The sequence below is a fragment of the Physeter macrocephalus genome, chromosome 11 (assembly GCF_002837175.3).
Source record: "Physeter macrocephalus isolate SW-GA chromosome 11, ASM283717v5, whole genome shotgun sequence".
Lineage (NCBI taxonomy): Eukaryota > Metazoa > Chordata > Mammalia > Artiodactyla > Physeteridae > Physeter > Physeter macrocephalus.
The window spans coordinates 101,213,588-101,236,087 of NC_041224.1; the positions used below are offsets into that span (position 1 = coordinate 101,213,588).

At 39.8% G+C, this 22,500-nt stretch overlaps 1 protein-coding gene across 5 annotated transcripts in view; it reads left to right on the top strand.

Annotated features, from left to right (window-relative positions):
* The window catches only part of MEIS2 (Meis homeobox 2), a 204,014-nt gene that overhangs the window by 177,309 nt on the left and 4,205 nt on the right, over positions 1-22,500 (top strand). For all 5 annotated transcript variants that reach the window (XM_007128490.4, XM_007128493.2, XM_028495524.2 and 2 more), the window contains 2 exons: positions 21,051-21,109; positions 22,461-22,500. The exon at positions 22,461-22,500 is cut by the window's right edge and continues 71 nt beyond it. In XM_007128490.4, the coding sequence (XP_007128552.1) occupies positions 21,051-21,109; positions 22,461-22,500 (99 nt within the window). The remainder of the gene's footprint in view (positions 1-21,050; positions 21,110-22,460) is intronic.

The window sequence follows — 22,500 nt, forward strand, 5'->3', positions numbered from 1 at the left end:
ATGGCTCACGGTCCCAGCCGCTCCGCGGCATGCGGGATCCTCTCGGACCGGGGCACGAACCCGTGTCCCCTGCATCGGCAGGCGGACTCTCAACCACTGCGCCACCAGGGAAGCCCAGGTTTGGTTTCTTCAGGGGCCTCTCTCCTTGGCTTGCAGATGCAGCCTTCTCATTGTGTCCTCACATGGTTTTTCCTTGGAGCTCCTGCATCCCTGGTGCCTCTTCCTCTTCTTATAAGGACATGGGTCATATTGGTGTCTGCTCCCTCCCTAATGGTTTCATTTTAACTCACCTCTTTAAACACCTTATCTCCAAATGCAGTTACATTCTGAGATTGGGAGTTTAACATATAAATTTAGGGGATGACACAGTTCAGCCTATAACACCTTCTTTTCACAATCAGTATATACACCCTGGAGGCAGCATAACATATCCATGAAGAACATATTAAGTCAGAAAGGACTGGATTTGAGTCCCACCTTTGCCACTTACTAACAATGTGACCTTAGGTATATTATTAGATTTTGCCAAATCTCAGTTTCTTAACCATAAAATGAGAATGCTAATAATAGTACCTGCTTCAGTAGGTTTTTGTGAGAATTAAATAAGAAGATACTTATATGCACTCAGTTTAGTGCCTAGCTCAATAATTTCTAATTATAGTAATATGAGTGAAGGTGAATTTTGAAGCCCTGAGATTTTGCTTATAATCAAATCATGGGCATTAACTGACACTTTTCACCTAAAATATAAATTTGCTATGAGTCTTCCAGAGTTTTCACTAAATGTTTGACTTTTTCTCTAACTCAGAATTTGATGGACTGTGTAGTTTAGAAGAGTGATGATCCAACAGAATCATGATGACCCTCCCTGCCAGATTTTCCATAGTACTAACTTCGAATATATTTTTATTTTTAATAAATAAATATTGTCATATTTAGAAAATTTGCCCTGACTTTTCTTCAGCCATGGTCATCATAATAAGTACAGCACAGCCTACAACTTAATTCAATGAGCTCCATTTAATCAAGAGATTAGATCCAGCCCAAAGATTCATGGACTGTTTGCTTCACATAAATGAATCGGTGATTCACGCTTGCTGATCAACCTACCAATACCACCGTTCATAAATGGGAACAGGCCAGCCCCTGCTGGCGTAATTATCTGAGGGAGGAGGAGTGGGATAGGCACTGAACAGCTGATGGTTGTTCTCACTTCTGGAGGGGTGCCCTTGAGATGACAGTGTATAGGTGGGCAGGGCAGGGCAACTGTGACACCTCCCTGGGGTCCCTTCAATGCCAGGAATTTACCAAGCCTCAGCTGTCAAAGAACAATAAATTTTCCTTCAAAATATAAAACATAAATCAGTGTTTCACAAACACTGAAAGGCAAGAAGAAACTAAATCCCCATAATAATGAAAAGAATCCTGTTAATTAAATCAGCAAGGTAGAGAGCTTCCCTCCTAGCTCACAGCCCAGCTGAACAGTAGAATACCTTGGAGACTGAAGCTGAAATCCAAGCTTTTTCTAGGTTGCAAGCCAGCATCCTGAGGGAACATTTAGAAGAAAAAAATCCTTAAGCACAGGACAAGTAAACACAATTTTTTTTTTTTCTCAGAAGTTGTACTGGGTTATGTTTATCTGGGAAGGGAAGTTGCAAAACAATTTATAAACCAGGTTCAATATATTTGTGCCAACCCCTTATCAGATCTGCCACTAGTCAAGGGTAAGCTGAAGGCCGGTTACTGTGAACCACAACATAAAAGCAAATATACGGGATGCTTAAAGGAAAGGAGAGAAATATGTTATTTCTTCTGATTTTTTTTTTTTAATTAGTCTTTTCAACCATAGCCTGTTTCAATTTATTTGGCTGTTAGACATCCTGGATCAGATCACTTACAGCAATGATTAAGTGTTTACTTCACACATCTTCCTTTTTGTGTGCAAAGCTATTGATATAGATTTGTGGGGTTTTTTTAATGCTTAGTTAATTGGCTGCTCTACTAAGAGAGAGGCTGTTACGGCAGTTGAGGAAAGCTGAAAAAAAATCGAGGTTAACGTTTCTTACGAATCTATCATGTTTGGGAATTGAGAGCCCTGAAAGTTTACTGCCCTCAAGACACTGATAGCAACTTCTGATCCCATCAGTGGGAGCCCTCACAGGGATGAAAGTCATATCCTCTCACCCCAGTCAGCTTTTGGTTTTACTCTCCAAACCAGTTCACTTCCACCCGTAATCTACTGACCTTTAAATTGCTTTTGACTGCCAGAAGGGAGTGCTTTGCAGGTGAACTGTAGTCTGTTCACAGAATCTGAGACTTCCCTTCAGAACTTACCCATATTTGAAAAACCCAGAACTACCCAACTCTCTTCTAGACTTCAACGTTTAACTAATCTTTCACATAATGATTAATCGAATATTAGTTATTGCGTCAGTGTCTTTGAAAAATATGTTATGAATGGCATAGGATATATTTGCAGTACATCAAAGTTCACTCAGATTTATCTTTGACTACAGCAAGGTTGTGTTTTTAATCTTCTGGCACGAGAGTTTTCTTACCATCCTCTGCATTCTCCACGTAATACCGTTTATCCTTGTCCAGCCCATAACCACACGTGCACACACCTGGAAAGATCATTTTTCAGGTGAAGGTGTCTACTGCTGCTAGAAGGTGAAATAGTAGGGTGTAGTTTTATATTGAGAAGTAGAATTGGGTCCACAACCTTTCAGCTCCCACCACACTACCAAATGATTTGACCCTGGAGGTAAGTGTGGCAGAACGGAAGGAAGTAGCCAGCAAAATACAGTTCATTCCTAGCTCTCCATGGCTAAGAGGAGGTGTAAGAAGCAGCAAGTGGTCCACAATATGATATTCAGTTCATTGGATTCCCGGGAGTGGAGCAACGCAAGATAGTGGATCCCAACGCAGTCCCAACTGCTTCCCTCTGATGACCCCATCCACAGCCTGTCTTCGGACAGGTTATGGATCATGGTCTGATTTCCTTTCAGCATGGTGTATTTTTTTTCCTTCTGATCTTTCACAGTAGTACCTGTGTACTTGGGGAAAAAAAAAAAATCTTAATTTTTTTTTTTTAACTGTGTCAGAACAAGAGAGATTTAAAGTCACAAGGCATGTAAGGTGCATTAATGAAAAGCAAGTGTGCGTGTGTGTGTGTGTGTAAATTCAATGTGTGTGCATATTGGCATATCGCAAGAGACAAATTTTGAGGTTTTTAAAATTAGTATTTTTACTGTGTCTTTATAATCTTTCTCTGCAGGACTTTAAGGAAATAGTTGCTTTAACAGTTTGTTCTTTGGATCTGGCTGGTAGGTGATATAAAAAGCTGTGTTTCACTGGCATTGATAGTGAATGTCTTTAATCACAGATACATGACTGGCCCTTATTTGATGAGGAATAACTCTTTAAGTAAAGACGGTAACTTCCTCCTAGAAGGCTAGAACCTATGCTTGTTAATGGAGAATCTTAAACAAAATGCAGATTTTATGCAGATCCAAAATGTATGTCTGGTCGAAAGTTCGCTTTTAATTTCTTAAAATATAAGCTCTTCAAGCACATCTGTAGATTGACTTGGAAAAATAACTAGGCTAACATTGAACATCTACTCTGAAGAGGCAACCAAGCTGAGTGCTAGGAACAAAATAAGTTCGAGCTTGATGGCAGCAGTAACAGTTCATTTCAAAGAGATTCCAAAATTAAATATTATAAATAATATTATAATTTTACCATAATGTTTAAATATACCCTTTATCTTACTTTGTATATCCGTATTTAGTAGAAGTACAAAGTAGCTTTTTCTCTTTTGACTGTAAGTTTTTGAGTGATTAACTAAAGGCAGGTGTGGACAGTGGAAACAAGCACCATAAAAACTGGCCAGCCCCTCTGCTGCCTGGGGGACCACTGTGACACACACAGCCATTCTCTGTGTACATTGACATCGTTTTGACAGTTTAGCACCTTTTTTTTTCAGGAATGGGGAGTGGGGGTCAAGTCTTCTGGTTAGGAATTTTCAAAGGCCAATTTGTAAAAGGCAAAAATTAAGTTTGCATTCCTTTATATATTTGGATATGACAGATTAAAAGCAAGGCAGGTATGCAGAGCATGTCTAATCCTTCACCAAGGTGGCAGTCTCAAACGCTTTGATGTCATCTGGTCGCAGGGCCCCTGAGACTTTTCGAGGAACCAAATTCAGCTGACTGTATGTGGCCTGCCTCTCCCTTCTGGTGTTCAAAAAAGAAAGAAAAGGTCCCTGCACCTTCTTGTCTCCTTCGTTTATTGTACGGTTTGCTTTGTTTGTTTGATTTTAAAACTGCCATTATGTGAAAGTGTTGCAAGTATAAATAATTGAGAAGATAACTCTGTAGGGAAACCACTTTTGCTGCCTTTGTGCAAAGGCAGCTCATTATGGCTCTGAGCTGCAGCATTCCATAAGAGCAATTATGCAACATCAGTATGTCATGGATATTAACCAAGGGGAGTAGATAAGAGACAGGAAGATAATTTTGTAACTTATTTAATTAAATTTATTTGGTTTTTCAAATAGTTCCTCTAGTGTGTAATTTACCCAACCTCTCTGTGGTTGCTCTGGTCTTTGCAGGACTGGCATTCAGCATTTGTTTGAGGGCATCCCTCCTCAATTCTGTGTGGACCTACAATGTATTTCTGTTGGGGTTTAATTTCCACCCAAGGAGAGGTTACCCATGAAAATGGAACTGTAATTTGGTCATGAGGTGGTTATCCCCCCCAGGGCTTATATAGCCAGTTAATATATGTTAATACAGCAAAGTGAACAAAAGGTTAAATAAGTGGGTCAGGCTCAGAACGAGTCCTGTACTGCTTACTTCTGCTTAAACGGAAGGAAAAGCCCATAATGGCCCTCGCCTTACTTTCACCCCCATCATTTTAAGAATTGCTTTGCCAATCCTTGACAGCAAATAGCAATTTTAAGTGGACCAAAACAGAGCTCAGGGTGTTTGCACTCCATGGTAATGATAGAGTAGCTGTGCTCCCTGGAGTTCAATAAGCCCAACAATTGAGTCATTTTTGCCCCCTGTGAGCGAATCACTGCTGTTAGCCTGAATGACAGGATTGCTTATAGAACTGGAGCCCTTCACCGGGCTGACCTCATCCTGGGACAGCAAGGTTCAGAGGGCAGGCAGGTGGTGTTTAACACAGTTACAAGTAAAAGCTGATTTTGTACTTGTACACTCTGTAAACAAGAAAGCAGGATTGGCAGGGGCGGGGGTGGGAGGGGAGGGAGGGGGCAGCACTGGATGCGCATTGATGTACTTTATCCAAAGCCGCACTTCCTCTTTTCCTGTCTCTTTTCCCTTCTCATTTCTTCCTTTCCTTAATGTCATGCTCCCCTCACCATCTTGTCTCTGCCTCTGTCTCTCTCCTCCCCATCTCCCACCCTCCATACACAGAAGTCTCTAACACATGTAATAGACATGCTAAAGTTAGATGGCCACAGCCCAATTTTAGTTCTGATTAATGAAAGATGCAGAGGGTGTTGCCAAAAAAAAAAAAAAAAACTCCAGATTTAAGATTAGTCTTCAGTTTCTGAATCATTTTTGAAGCATAAATTTTAGGCACACATAGCAAAATACCCAATGATAGTTGTTGTTTTTTTAAGAATATTTCTTTGAGTAAGAAAATATGAGAAAAGTAGAAAAAGGGAAGGGTTAGAGAAGACATCCCAGCCTAACATCATCTCCTAATGATCAAACTACCTTTGAGATAGAGAAATTCTAGAGAACATTTTCAGCCTGTACATTTTTTGGGGTCAAAGGGCAATGGAGTAGTCAGGTTTTATAATAATCTTGGGAGGGGGTATTGTGAACAGGTAATATATAAAGCAAGAGCCCTTCAAATGATTCTCTGTCTCTGAGTCTGACTTGGGGAAGTAGGAACATGGAAGTCCTATTTTCAAATTGATAAATGGTTGAAAAATACAATTTCGGTTAAAAAAACACTGCTTCATTTTTCTTCAAATCCTTGGAACCCTAGTGCCCCTCAAAATCTTAATAACTACAGTTAAGAATTGATGGGTACCTCCCTCTTAGAGATTCGTAATATTAGCCTATTAAAAGCTGTTAGTCTATTAAAAAGCTATTAAAAGCTGTGACATCACTTGCAGCAAAGAACACATCTTTACTTTGTTTCACTTAGTGCTGTTTCCCTACCACACCTTGACCTACCACCTTTGTTTTGGAGAAACACCTATTGACACCAGTGTCCTTCAGAGCACAATTTGGGAAAACTTCCTTAGAAAGATATAATGAGAAAAAAATATTTTAAGAAAGTTTTCTATTCTTCTTTCCTTTCTCCATCTCACAAACCTTCCTCCTTCACTTTCTACTCACTGTTCCTCTGTCCCCAAACACACACACACACACACACCAGAATACTCCATTGACCTCAGTTCCCATTACTCCCAGCTTATTCTCTTCTCTCAGTCAACTGGACTTATCATGCCCCAATGTTCACCAGCCTAGAAAAGTCTGGTGTCCACTTTCTGCCAAGTCAAGTCCTTCTCTTCCTTCAACCCTGTACACAAGACTTGCCTGGCATCTCTAATGCCCAGATGGATTCACACCTTTCAGCTAATGCCTCTAGTCTGTATCTTTAGTGGTTTTTGAGTGCAAAGATAACTACACAGAGCCAGGAAGCCAGAGTTATTTCCCATATTAGCTCTGCCCTATTCTAGGGAATATTATTTCGTCAGGGTTTCAGCTATTCAGCCACTTGCAAAGTGAGGACAAGAAAATCCCTCTGGGCTCTTCCATTCTCAATTCAACATTATTTCCAAGACATAGGAACCTTGTTTTCATTCAGCCATTTAGTTATTCATTCACTATACATTTTATTGAGGATGTACTGCATGCTTGACACACTCTCAATAACATAGAATTAAGATGTGGTTCTGCTTTCTAGGGCTACCTGGTGGGAAGGTGAACACGTAAATTGTGATTATAGTATTGAATAAATGCTGTGATGGGCCTGTGAGCTATAAGTGCTACTGACTGAAGAAGTGCTTCTTACTCAAACTGTGGAATCAGAGAAGTTACCTCAAAAAGCTGTTCTCTGATGAGAATTTTGAAGGGTGTATTGACCAGATAGCCATGGGAGAAAGGCCATCCCAGACCGAAGAAATAGTGTGTTCCTAGCATGTTAGCATATTAACTTTATACTTATTAATTGCCTTTTTGTTTATATGTACATTACTGTATAGCAGTTAAACCAATTTGTAAATTAAATTATTTTTTCGTTACTTTATCTTTACTGTGAAAATGGAGATCATTCAAATACTATCATTTCGGGCTTCCCTGGTGGCGCAGTGGTAGAGAGTCCGCCTGCCGATGCAGGGGACACAGGTTCATTCCCCTGTCCGGGAAGATCCCACATGCCGCCGTCCTTCAGAGCACAATTTGGGAAAACTTCCTTAGAAAGATATAATGAGAAAAAAATATTTTAAGAAAGTTTTCTATTCTTCTTTCCTTTCTCCATCTCACAAACCTTCCTCCTTCACTTTCTACTCACTGTTCCTCTGTCCCCAAACACACACACACACACACACACACACACACACACACACACCAGAATACTCCATTGACCTCAGTTCCCATTACTCCCAGCTTATTCTCTTCTCTCAGTCAACTGGACTTATCATGCCCCAATGTTCACCAGCCTAGAAAAGTCTGGTGTCCACTTTCTGCCAAGTCAAGTCCTTCTCTTCCTTCAACCCTGTACACAAGACTTGCCTGGCATCTCTAATGCCCAGATGGATTCACACCTTTCAGCTAATGCCTCTAGTCTGTATCTTTAGTGGTTTTTGAGTGCAAAGATAACTACACAGAGCCAGGAAGCCAGAGTTATTTCCCATATTAGCTCTGCCCTATTCTAGGGAATATTATTTCGTCAGGGTTTCAGCTATTCAGCCACTTGCAAAGTGAGGACAAGAAAATCCCTCTGGGCTCTTCCATTCTCAATTCAACATTATTTCCAAGACATAGGAACCTTGTTTTCATTCAGCCATTTAGTTATTCATTCACTATACATTTTATTGAGGATGTACTGCATGCTTGACACACTCTCAATAACATAGAATTAAGATGTGGTTCTGCTTTCTAGGGCTACCTGGTGGGAAGGTGAACACGTAAATTGTGATTATAGTATTGAATAAATGCTGTGATGGGCCTGTGAGCTATAAGTGCTACTGACTGAAGAAGTGCTTCTTACTCAAACTGTGGAATCAGAGAAGTTACCTCAAAAAGCTGTTCTCTGATGAGAATTTTGAAGGGTGTATTGACCAGATAGCCATGGGAGAAAGGCCATCCCAGACCGAAGAAATAGTGTGTTCCTAGCATGTTAGCATATTAACTTTATACTTATTAATTGCCTTTTTGTTTATATGTACATTACTGTATAGCAGTTAAACCAATTTGTAAATTAAATTATTTTTTCGTTACTTTATCTTTACTGTGAAAATGGAGATCATTCAAATACTATCATTTCGGGCTTCCCTGGTGGCGCAGTGGTAGAGAGTCCGCCTGCCGATGCAGGGGACACAGGTTCATTCCCCTGTCCGGGAAGATCCCACATGCCGCGGAGCGGCTGGGCCCGTGAGCCATGGCCACTGAGCCTGCGCGTCCGGAGCCTGTGCTCCGCAACGGGAGAGGCCACACCCGCGTACTGAAAAAAAAAAAATGCTATCATTTCTATTTCTAATAGTAAGCCACTTTAGGAAGTTCTGATAGATGTGAAATGTGAATATGCAAAAAAAATCCTTTCAAATTACAGTACAAAGTGTTTGCTTCTTTGTCTATTGGAGACTATAGCTTTGTCTGGAACACAGGAATCAAAGGTTGATGTCTATTTCTCTGCAAATCAGGGGAAAGAAATCCACTAACCCTCTAAAGCTAAAATATTTAAGGATTAAAGCAGATGTGGCATAACTGCTGGTTTGCTGAGTCTCTTGTGATTTATAAAGATATATTTTATGTCTTTTATGATTACGGGATGATGCTAAAAATTTTGTGGGTAATAATACCGTCACATTGGAAAGACTGCATATAACATCTCTGAAGAAGATACAGAATGCTACCCAGCTGCAAATCAAAGTAAAAGATGTTTAATTTGTTATTAAGAAAAGGCAGTCAAGAAATTTTATTTGGAATTTGGTCTTTGATGTCTGATCATCATAAATGTGAAGACATTAAGTCATATGTTTGTGAATAGTTTTTTTTGCCTCTTGACATAATGGGATATGTTTTCATAATAATTTTTAAAGATTTTTGTTAGATGTATAGCTGTTAGAACTATAGTTTATTTGAAGTGACCTTGAAATTTTTTAAATCTTCGATTTTTCCCCCTTTGGCACCTGGACTAGATGCCAGTATAAACTGGTTAAATACCATTTGGTTTAAACAGAAAGACTGTACCATATATGCATATTTATGATATTTTGTTTGTTGGATCTTTTTCTTAATATTACTTGACTTTCTGTGTTTTAATCTCATTTTTTTTTTTCTTATTTTGGGTTGAAGCCACTCTAAAGCTTAACACCTAGGAGATTTCTCACTTATGGTTCCCTTTAAAAGTGCTAAAATCTCAGCCTCGCAAACAAGAGACCAAGCTACAATTTAAAGAAAGCAGTGGTATTGATAAAGGGCCCTAAGAATGTTGCCACTTTCCTCATGTGTCTTCTGCCACATTCTTTCTTTTAAACCAGCAGGAGAGTTGGAAGAAGGATAAGAGGCTGGCCCATCCAAACACTCCTGGCATGCCACGCTGGTCTCTGAGGTCTCCCCTGCTGCTTTAGAAAAAGGAGCCCCACAAACAAATGAAAGGGCCACGGGGACATTCTCATGCAAGCCCCTTCTCTCCAAACACCAAGTGGCTGTAGATTGCTGGTGTTGGGATGGTTTGGCCTGAGTTGAAGAATAGACACTTGAGAACCATTTGTTTCCACACCATTTTGGGCGAAGTGCTATAGTTTTCACTTTAAAAGCCCATTTAAAAAGAAAAAATACTGTTTGAAAGGAGGACACAATTTGGAAGCCATCACACTTAATGGAGTCCCTTTTCAATGCAACACTTTGCCCTATCAATTCTCTTCTAAATTAGTTGTCACTACCTGGAGAAAACCCACCCTTAATTGTCTTAAAAACAAACAGTCTCCCATATATTTTTCCTATCTCCAATCTTAAAACTCTTTTGGAACTTCCACAAAGTATGAAGTGAAACACAATTTGTTTAGCAGTACACAGTACATTATTACCATTGACCTCTAAATCCAGTCACACAAATTATCTCAGAATTGAAAGAAAAAGCAAGCTGGACCTAATAGGAATAAAGGTTTTTACTGACAATTAACTTGACCAGCCATTGTTAGATAAAGGACTTGGTAAAATCTGCAGGAGCTATGAAGAGGAAGTAATTCTTTTGGAAGTAGTTAGGCAATTATCCTTGTTGCCACAGCCTGAAATATTCATCTAGTTTTGGAGATTTGAAGAGATGAGAGGGTTTTGAAGTTAAAGTTGCTTCTTTCTAGACTTTCACTCTTCTTTTGTCCTTTGTCTTGAGTGGCCTGACTAGCTTCTCAGCCTGAAAGTCCCACTCTCAACTCAAAGGCAACATCTGGAAAGCTGGGTTTGCCTCTCCTCATCGCAACAAGTAGGAATTCCTCCGAAATTTCCAGTTTTCAACAAGTGTATACCATAGCATACCAGACATAGATTCTCAGGTTGATCCTTTTAATATCGTTTATATTTGTATCTTTTCTTTGCCAACTAAGCACAATTCATCAGCAGTTCGCCAAGCCACATGGCCTACTTCTTTTGTATTTCTACCACCTTAGTCTGAGTTCACTCTATCTCCCTCTTCTGCTTGGATTAGAATAGCTTTCTACCGTTTAGCTTCTAGCTTCTCATCAACTCATACATAGCTCTCAGAAATACGTCTTCCTCAAGCACCATATTTCATCATTCCACTCTTCAGGAATTTCAGAGGTTCAATTTGTTACTCAAGAACTTCCACCCGGGTTGGGGAAATGGGGAGATGTTGGTTAAAGGATACAAACTTCCAGTTAGAAGATGAATAAGTTCTGGGAATCTAATGCACAGCCTGGTGATGATAATTAACAGTCCCGTATCATGTACTTGAAAGTTGCTAAGAGAATAGATCTTAAATGTTCTCACCAAGAAAAAGAAATGGTAATTATGTGATGTGATGGAGGTGTTAGCTAATGCTATAGTGCTGATCATTTTGTAATATATAAATGTGTCAAATCAACCCGTTATATACCTTAAGCTTACACAGTCTTATATATCCAACTTACACAATGTTTACATATCAATTACACCTCAATAAAGCTGCAAAAATAAAAACTCCTCCACCAGCTTGTCTATTAACTGTGGCCATGTTTTCCAGACCAAAACCAGGACGCTGTCTGAATTCAGTTCCTGCACCCTCCCTTTGCACACAGCCTGCTCTGCCTCAGTGTCTTCACACACACCATTTCCATATTTCCTTCCTTCCCAATAATCTATACGCTTTTAATCTGGTCCAACTTCCCCCCTCCAAGAATCCGGTGATTAACCATCATCTGACTTCTCTAATTGACTCCATCACACTTATTTACTGAGTGTGGACTGCGATGATTTGTAATTATTATGTATTCTCAACTTGTGCTTTTCAATTTGTTTCTATGGTTGCAAAGAGTAAAAATCTTTAAAGGCTTGAACTGCATTTTTTAAATTTTAAATAATATGGACACAGAGAGAGTCATATAATTATATACTTACATATTATATATAATTTCTTATTATATATGATCTTGTCATATGTTGTTATTAAACTTGTCTTTTGTTAGGTACAGAATGTAGAAGATTTATCAGTGTGTGACACATGTACAGACTACTGTGGAGCTTAATACTTACTCATTCTAAAGTTTTTAGGACCAAAAAAGGATGAAAAGAGGTCTTACATAATCCCCGTTCTCTATACCTTGCTGCCTTTCCTACCCCCTAACCTTTCCCCTGCAGAACCCAGTCTCTCCCTGGGATACGTATGCACTCCCAGAGAAAGCTCTACTAGGACAGTTCTCTGGACACTGAGGCGGTGGGTGCTGAATAACTGGGACTGACCCTTGGGGAACATAGGATAAAGCAAGGAATGAGGCTGAGAAAAATGTCTGTTTGCCCTGGAAAGTGAGAAAGGGGAGAAGAGAGCAAACACTAGAACATGGCATGATGGCAGAAAAACAAGGATTTTTAGCAGCTTTTCTTTTCTCCATCATTTTCAGCATTCCCAATGCCTACAAAGTTTCTGTCTTTGACCTATGTGGTTATATGTCTAAATATTCTAGAGTTGATAACCCTTCTTACCCTTCCTTTCAGCAGCAGCAGAACAGAAGACTTAGCCAGGTGTTAATCTCTGTAAAGTTTATGGCCTGCCTGGTGTGTGTGTGTGTGTGTGTGTGTGTGTGTGTGTGTGTGTGTACACATATACATACATGTATGTGTATGTGCGTGTATACACACACACATACGTACATGAATATGGCTAATGACTTCTCACAGTTTATCTCAAGGCCACATTGTTTCCTGTTCCACTTGGTTGACAGGACATCTCTGACGTGACAGATGTATCCACTGAGAACGGGATCATGCATTTGAAACCAGTTTAATTCTTAGCAAGGCGATGCATATGGCTTATGGAGATTTTGTGGTTGATTTTTTTCCTTATATATTACTCAGGGAAGCCTGTGTCAGTATAAATCAGTGGTAACGAAATCAACATTATGGCATCTTTGATACTGCATTTGCGAAAGCTTTTCAGGATGTTGTTTAATTCGGGGCTTAATGATTGATATTATAGACAGTGAATAAACATTTTTGATGGATCTGTTTGCTCACAGATTAAAAAAATCGAATCCCTTTTTCTCTTGGATTTAAAGGGTGTAATGCAGTTGAAGAGGAAACAGTTCATATGTGGTCATCATAGGCTGGTGGCACCAAAAGTAGAAACTCACTTAGGGTAAAATTTGCTGTCAGGAAAAATGGAGCATTCTTTCTCAACTCAGGAACGCGTGGTTCATGCGAGCTCGCTTGTAGATGGTTGCTACAATAAGACTCCTTTCATACAGGTGTGTTTATGCCCCAGGCTTGCTGGCCACAGTCCATTCCATTTACAGAAGCTGAATTAAACAATAACTACCGCATTGCAAAAAATGGTGGGGAGAGGGGGAGAGGAGGGGGAAAGGTGAGCGTCAAAGGAGATGCCTGAGAGCTTTGTTCGGGCCAAGAAAAACCCTGTTGCAATTGTCAGAGCTTGTTGATGTTGCCGGGAACGGCACCTTTTTTTTTTCTCCTGGATTTTGTGGTTCTGCCTTAGGAAAGAAAGTAAAATAGAACGGAAGAACAAAGTCCTACTCTATAAATCAGCAGCTGCTCCTTGCCAGATCAAAGGAGTGACATTTTTGCTCCTGGACTACTTGTCCACTTGAGGGCTTGACAGGCAGCTAACAGCTGGCCTGCTAGACTGTATGGGAGAATCCGCCTACATCTTCTTCCGAGCAGATGACAAGCTAATCAAAGAGATATCCATAGCATAGGGCATGTAAGTGCACCTTGATCTCCTCAAACATAGCTAATACATAATTACTAAACAGCTTGGTGTATTTTTGGCAAGTTAATGCTTAGGTGGCTTCCACTGAGAAGTAGGATATAGAATTAATACTCCAATCAAAGGTGATGTTGAAAGCTAAAGAGATACTAGATTTGTCGGGATCTTCTCCTGTTAGCGCGAATTAGTAAATGGCTAGGAACATGATGAGAACTGGCTAAAATGTGTGTAACTGATTGTCAAGTGACTGGTTGATTTTTCGAAGCCCAGTCAGGCAGTAGTGTTCAGGTAGATGAACAGGTACTTGATAATTGGTAATTTTGAGAACAATTACTCCTGCTTTTTATGCTGATAGAGCCGAACAAAGCTGTAGATGTATCTTCTGTGTCTGTAAAGAATTGCTTTCAGAAGCACTATTAGGAGTGTAGGTATACAGATCTGGAACTTTAATGTCAGTAGTAAAACTTTCAGAGTAATTCAGTTTCTAGTTGATTTCCATCTGCAATAAATCATGTACAGGATGAGATAATATACTACAACTTATGTCTATTGACTTAGTATTTTATCTTTAAGAGGATAGATCCTAGATATGAATAGCTAAGGATCTTTGTGTATTTTCTCCTCCATTGCTTTCAAGTAGCTTTGAAAGATCACTTTTATAGTGCATGATAAATAGCCACACATGAATAATCTGATGGCATTCTGGAAGAGTAACAGTGCTTCAAAATCATAACCTGCTGGGATGTTTTGTTACGCGCCATTGGGTGTGATTATACTTATGGAATAGGTGTTTATTGTTGCTCGGTATTATAAAGAAAATAAAAGATAATTCCCTATCTTAGAGGAATTTCTCAAATACTTTTATTAAAATGTCTCTACTGTTGGCTGTATATGCCTTAGTCAAATAGGATGCCAAATTCTCCAGGTCATTTTAAACACTTTTTAAATTATGAAAATAATCATACTTATTATTAAAACCTCAAACAGAGCAGAATTACATGAAATAAAAATAGAAATGTAGGGCTTCCCTGGTGGCGCAGTGGTTGCGCGTCCGCCTGCCGATGCAGGGGAACCGGGTTCGCGCCCCGGTCTGGGAGGATCCCATACCACAAAAAAAAAAAAAAAAAAAAAAAAATAGAAATGTACCATTTTCCTGCTATCCATTCCTGAGAGAGAACAGTTTCCACAAGAACACTTTATTGGTCCAACTTTTCCTTTAGGAGGTACCAATGGAGTAAAATGTATTAAATTATTATAAATTGGTTGTTGCCCAAGACAAGTGATGAAAGGACTGTTTAGATCTGACATAACTAAAGAGAATAGTATGTGCATTTTCACAGCTAAGGTTCTTGATTACACCTTGATCTTTGCAAGTTTCTATTTTTAGTAAGAGTACTGGATCATGTATTTGGTATGTGACCTAGAGCAGAAACTCTCAAACTTAAATATGCATACGTCACCTGGAAATCTTTTAGAATATTGATTCAGTTTCAGTAGTGCCAGTGTGGGGACCACTATATTTCTGCAGTTCTAACAAGCTTGAGGTGATGTTGATGTGGCTTATCCATGGAACACAGAGTTGCAAGGATCTAGAGAACCGTTAAGAGAGTGATTCCAAAATAGCTCGCCCCAATACCCAGCCCCCCAGAAGATTCCCACTCCAGTGTCTAAAATCCCCACCATGGCATTATACACTTGTATTAGCTGTAATCTCTGGGAAGACCCCATGGCTTGGACACATGCTACCTGCAGGGGTACAACACATTATTACCCTCTTATCAACTCAGCATGGCTTTGTTTACTAATAACCCACCTAGTCTAAATTATTGCCCGTAAGAGAACAGAGCTCTTTAGGAGGGGACATGAGATAGACGCATTTTGAGTGTAAGCTAACGTTTAACGAGCCCTTAACTGTGTGCCAGGTACCGTGGCACAAAGATTTTACATGCAATATCTCCCTTAATCCTCCAAAACAATCTGGGCCCAACTATTGCCCCAGCTTATACATTGGAATCAAACTGAGGCTTAGAAGTTTACATAGACTTGCCCAATGTGACACAACAAGGAAAGGGCAGAAAATATGAGCCCATGCTCTTTATCACTTTGCTCTACAGAGAAGTCTGGAATAGGGAACAATAACTGAGAAAGGTTTACCCAAAGTAGGGTATTTTAGTAAAGAACCTATGTGCACCCTCCTAGCCTGAGGGAAGAATTAGATAAAAGAAAGAATTTTGAAAGAACACATTAGAAGGTCATCAGAAGATAAGCATGAGCTACTTGATAATTTTGCCCAGGGCCTTTCATGTCAGCATAAACACTCCACTGCTCAAGGCCTATTCATAAAGCTACAAAAGGTGTGTGGTTCCAGATTAATATCATGTTTTCATATTGTAAATTTATAAGTATTAGCTCATGGTGTTTTGAGAGCTGTAGACCAATCTAGTATCTATCAAGTTATAAATTAAGCTGTAGCTCTGGGAAATTAATTATGAACCATGAATGTGTCCCTAAGTAGCCCATGGATCTCATTTGTTTACCATACTTTGCTCACAGTTGTCTGGGAAGAAAGACCCACTTATCTGGCCACCTGTGAAAAACTTATGTTTGAGACATGACTCAATCATCTGTGTGTCAGGGTACACATTCGAAGGCATTAAACCTGCTTAATTCACTGATTCAGCCTTTTCAATGTGTCTCATTGAGAAAGCCCCACTCTTAGCCATAACCACACACAGAAAAAGACATGCTTTCTTTGTGAACTAAGAAAAAAAATGAAGAAACTTGATAACTGACTTGCCCCTGTTGAGGCTTCATTGCTGCACACCCCAACCAGTAGCAAGCTTTGTGAATAAGCACCTTCACTGATGAGTCCCATGGCTGGGGAAAGTGGAGAAACAGAGGTTTTTCATTTTTTAACAGGTCCCCAATCACCAAGCTGCCTATGACACCTCTTCCCAATTGATTGGATCCCTCTTCAGCAATTCAGCCCCCCTCCTTAACCAGACCAAACCATGCAAAAGCTTCAATTCTGGGGATTCTTGATTCCCCCTCAGAGGGTTTCAGGGCTGGCATCTTTCCAGTTGACTCCATGGAAGCCTGCGCTTTCTAACAAAAAGAATGCTGCCGAAAGGGATGGGTTACCAGGTGGGGCATGAAGTTAGTGAACCAGAAAGAGGGATTTATCAGCCATTTAAAAAGAGGGAGAAAGAGAAAGGAAAAGGAATCAACCAACAATCAGGAATGACACCTAAGTCTACTTCTATCAATCTGAAATATGCTGGGGAGTGAAAACACTTTAAAAGAAAAATCACCGCGGTCAGATTTTGGTTGCAGAAAAGTTTGGCTCTTTTGTTGGGGCTTAAGGTGGGGTTGTGGGAGAGGTCTCCAGAAGACCTCTCTCCAACAAGACAAGGTGAGATTTCAATGATATTTTCCTCTCTTCGGTTTATTCTTTTTAATATAGAGATATATGTGTTTTCACTCTAAGTTGACTCAAAAAGTCCTCATGATTCTTGGAAAGTCATTGAATTTATTTCTATAATTAAGTTATTTTTAAACTAACCATCTAAGTGTATAATTTTTAAGGATCACACATACTAATGCATTTTCTATTTTAGTAAAATTTAATGAGAAAGTAGATAGTCTTAGTAGATCCTCTCCAGAGCTTTTGTGAGCCTGGATACTAACTTTGTGTTCAATACAAATCAATGGAACTAGTGTACTTTAGGGTACTCATTCCCTAAGGAGTCACTAATGGAATTATCTCTAGCCCTTAAAAAAAGTCACAATGAGGCTAATGAAAAATATTTTTTAAGTGAAATCTGGATAAGGCACTAGGCTTACTAACACATTTATGGCATTTATCATATATGGCATATTTTACACGCAAGTTGTACAAACCTCAGACTGCTTTTAAGAGCTATTTAAGAAGACTTTGTGATTTCGGGTGAAATAGTTTGTACCAATAGAAAAGTATATGTCTTCAACTTCAGAATCATTCTGGGATGACATTACAACTTAGAGAATTTTTTAATATCAGATACAGATGAAAAACCTAACAGTCTTTGGATTGGAAATAACTTGCGGGGGTTTTCATTAAACTTGGGTGCAGCTTGCTGCATTTTGGTTAGTTGGATGTCTTCAGCAATTTTTCAAATGTTTTGGGTTTGGCAAAGTCCAAAATGTTTTTGCCAACACCCTCTTTTCCCCTTAGTTTTTAAACCCGTGTGAAATTCAAGGATAACTTAATCCATATGTGTCTGATTCATTTACACTTAACTCATCAAAATGTTATTTTGTAAGACCCATTTAATAGCCAAGAAACCTTTTGAGCCTTTTAAGATGTCTTTTGTCTTTGAACCAGTGAGTTGCATTTTTCCATATGAATGGAGCTTGGACCTTGAAAGATGGAAGATCAGTCTGTTTTCAACTTAGACTCTTCAGATTTTAAGTAGAATCAAAACTTGATATTCTGTTTACTGTTTGAGCACTGAATAACTTCATTTTAAAATATAGATCAGAGGAAGTGGAAAAAATTTTCATATTATGTAATTTTTGGGAAAGACCATATTTGGAAATTTCACATTACTGATATTAAAGAAATAAAAATTACTCCTAATTTGATTTTTAAAATGTATAATTAAATGGCTTCAGTTTATGTACATGGGTGTGTTTTCTAAGAGTGGCCTGTGGATCATCAGTGCAGTGGGGTAATTTCATTTTTTAGTGTTAAAGTGTTCTTACAGTCAGCTCATTAATTGGTAATTTTAATAGTGACATCTATGGTGTTTATAAGATATCCCAAGATCAGGGGAGTTGACAATTGGCAGGAGTTGTATGTTAAGAGATTTCTGAAAAATTGGGGCCCATATGTTTTTAAAATTCTGCGTGATTTGAAAGAATGTGATAGAATCAGGAATCTGGCAAGATACAGCACTATGGACCACAAACATTGTTTGAGAACAACAATTCAGAGAGGCTAACTGGAGCCCTAGTGAAAAAAGCAAAATCTCTATGACCCTTTGTAAAAGGATCTAGTGAAAACCTTCAGAGGCTTCTCTGCCTATTTGTTTAGTAGAACTGGGCGAAGAAAGGCCATCGCCATAACTGCTAGTGAACATCCAGTCCATGCCATGGTAACTAGTTGAAAATGTAACACTGGAGTGGCATTTCCAAGTTCAGCGCTTCTATAAAGACCTGAGAGCACTCAGATTGCTTTTTTTAATGTTCTGCATTGTTGTGGATCCCCCATTGAACAACCTTTTGAGATGACCCCGTTTTTACTAATGTAAACATTCTGACTAGTATCCAAAGAAATGACCTTTGAGTGAACCTCTAACCTTCCCCGTAATTATTTGTTTGAAGACAGTGTGGAGTTCTCCTGCTGAGAACTAAGGACCATGATGCCTTGCGGCTCTGTGAGGAAGGGAGTGTTTGGGGAAACTGGAGAGAAAGACATAAATAAGCGAACAACCTCCAGATGTAAATAATAAAAGAGTAAAAGGGTGAAATTAAAAAGGGAAAAAATAGCAATTCATTTTATCTAAAGAGTTGGCCTATAGGAAAAAACAAAACCGGGATTAGCAGCACATAAAAAGAGGTGAAACCCCTGCCATGTGTGTCCTCCATTAGAAACTTCAAGGAGCAGAGGAAAGGTTTCTCCTCTCCTGAGCATCTCAGCTGGTCTTAACCTGAGCTGATGAAAAGAATTCTGGGGGTGGAACTCTCAGGTCAGTCCTCCTTGGTCCCAGTAAAAGCAGTGAGGGAAAGAGTAGACCATTAAGTTCCTTCTCTGGTTTGAGGGATACTTCTGGAAGGCTTTGTGATCTATCTGGTCAGATAGTCCTCAGCACCACTTAAGGTGCCCGGTGGGAATAAATACGCAGTTTCCACTCTCTTTTTTTGTTTTCACCTCTCATAAGCTGTCACTTTCTTCCCCAAACCTGAGGGGGTGTGACGTTTTTTGACAATCTGAGCTATGCTTTCTTAAGTAATAAAGAAGTTCACTGTTTGCCAAACAAACTCCATATGCAAAAGACTCCTTTGGTTTTCTAGAGGCTATTTTTCTTCAGTCTAATTGTATCCCCACCAGAGTGCCCACAGGAGGCCTGAACAGGTGTGGGCTGCTGTCCTCCACAGAAGGGACTTGAACGCCATAGGAGCGCAGAGCTGCCAACACGCTAGAATTTTCCTGGCTAATTTCAAAGAATGAGTTTTCAGTTCCTGCCTGTGACCCCATGTAGACTCATTAATCATGAAGTCCCCCTGCACTTAAGATTTGAAACTGGGAATACTGGGAAACGTCATCCATGGGTATATTTTGCAGGAACAGCTAGCTATCTGCTAGGCATCCCCCTCCCTCCATGTCCCCCCTGAAAACATGCAGCCCGTGAATCCTGTGCATCAGCTCAAGCGTGAGGGGAATGCATGTCATTAAATGCATGGGAACAGGGGTAACTCGCAAATGGTAGAAAATTGTTTTGTTTTTATTAAATTTGGAGAAATAAAGGAGATTTCTTATCATCTTACTCTGTACATGAATATTTGATGGGCATTATTAAACATTAAAGTAACATGAAGTAGGCACTTATTTTTGGATCTCCAGCAAAATTAGATCCAGGCTTCTATACGAAATAAGTGCTTCTCCTTTACATTCCTGTGATTCAGCCACCACCTGATTTGAAAATGTTTCTTGGACTCTAATATCAACCATGTGTACCTGAGGCTCTGTCTTTCTAGTGGGTTGAAAGGTGGCTGGGTTTATGGTTGGCAGTTACCTTATCCCTGCCCTGGGTGTCCCAGCTTAGACTGGAAAGGCCGCCCCCAGCTGGCACTGACCTCTAAGTGACCCCTAACTTTACAGGCTTAAACTGCAGGAGTTGCCGAAGAGCAGAAGTCTTTCTGGCCAGCACTTATTACTGCTGTGTTGGTGATAAAACTTCAGACAGCCTAATTGATGGCTTTGCTGACCCAACAATACCTTGTGAAAGCCGAGTGCCAGAGCCTGGTCTCCATTTATGACCAGCTGCAAGGGGAAGCTGGGTCTCCCTAGGATGGCGAGTTTAGGGAAAGGGGGAAAATCTTCCAGCCTGTGAACTTTAACCAGATTCTGACTTGTTCAAGAGGCAGAAGCACAACTGCAAATTAACAGAAGTTTTCTCAGGGAAAACTTTTTTCCCTTCCTGAGCCTTTTTAGCAAGTCATCTTTGGGTTGATTATGAGATGATGGAGGAGATGATCCAGTCAGCTATTTTTGAACATGGAGAGGGAAAATTGCCTTTGAATTAAAAAGATAATTTTCGGTAGATGTTTGACTGTATTGTATTCTCCGCAGCTTTCGTGCAGAGGTGTTCACGGAGCACAGAAATTGCATTTGCTGACTGGACGTCTCTGTTCTGTTTCAGGTTTATTAATGCCAGAAGAAGAATAGTACAGCCCATGATTGACCAGTCAAATCGAGCAGGCAAGTTCCAGCTCATATCTGTGTTCACATCCCACAGGCACAAATCCTCATCAAGTTATACTTCAGGAGTTTCATCACCTGGTAAAGAAATGCTTCCATCAGGCATTCTGGGAGGATTTGTTTTTTAATGTCCCCAGAATTCCATTCTAGGAAGCAACTTCACTAATTGGTGCTAATTGGAGATTTCCCACCCTGACTCTACTGACACTGCTTTTTATTTTCTTTCTGAATTGGTAATTGGGCACAAGTATTAGTGCCACAAGCAGTTTGTTTGACTGTGAGCTCTGGAATTACTCATTGCTTGTCTGCATCCAATCATTAACACACTCTCATTTTCTCCTTACCCACAATTCCTTGGTGTGCGCATTGCTTTCACTCCTGGAGCATCCCCTGTTAAACTCATTGTATCCATTCATTTGCATTGACTATTCATAATATTCTATTAAAGCCTGACCTGCTGCATTGCCAGCATTATTTTTTATTAAAATGCTACCCATCCATCCCGTGAAAACACATGTGGGTTTTTCTCACAGAGTCTCTCAGTTTCTCTAAAGCCTTCGTTACACGGTACTGTCAGAACCATCCCCATGAACTCCTAATCATTCTACTTTGAAATGGGCATTTCCTTAGTTTACTGAGGACTTGTGGTGTCCTGCAAGAAGGTCTATGGGAAGGAAAACTATTTTCCATGTAGGTGCTGACTGCTGTCACTCACGAGGGTGTCCAAAGGGATGGAGATTTAAACTGTGGCCTCAGTTTAAAGAATTTAAGAAAATTAATTTCCTTTGGCAAAATTTCCCCACTAACACTGAACTATCGTTCCACTAATAGAGGCCGGGGACCTGTTGGAGAAGAATATAAAACAATTGAAATATTATATTTACCACGTTTACATTTTCTTTGGTATGTGTGAAAAAGCAAATGTTCCACTGAGTCTGTTTAACCTTGTAAAACTGTGCTCGAATATCAAGTGTTTGTGTCTGATGTGAAATTTTATAAGCCATCAGAGATGCAGGATCACAAAATCTTAACTTAATAGCACGTGGCAATATTTATACATCAGAGTCCCTGTCCCTCTTGCCCCAATCGAGAAAGAAATCGAGAAGCAAAAGCTACAGAGGGTGACCCACCTGTTAAACAGGCTGGTGAAGTCTTTCCTCCAGAACCTTTCTAAAAGCCACTCACACATCTTACCTCAATCCTAGAACCACACATACAGACCACGCCCCCCTTTTTCAAGCGCCAACCACGTTGTTGCTGTAACGTTTCAGTGCTGCAGCAGGAACAATTGCTGATTGTTTGGTATATCTTTTCTTCTTTCTCCTCTGTGTCCTCGAATGACCACAATCAGGTTTTCTTCTTGATCCTTCAGTGAGCCAAGGAGCAGCGTA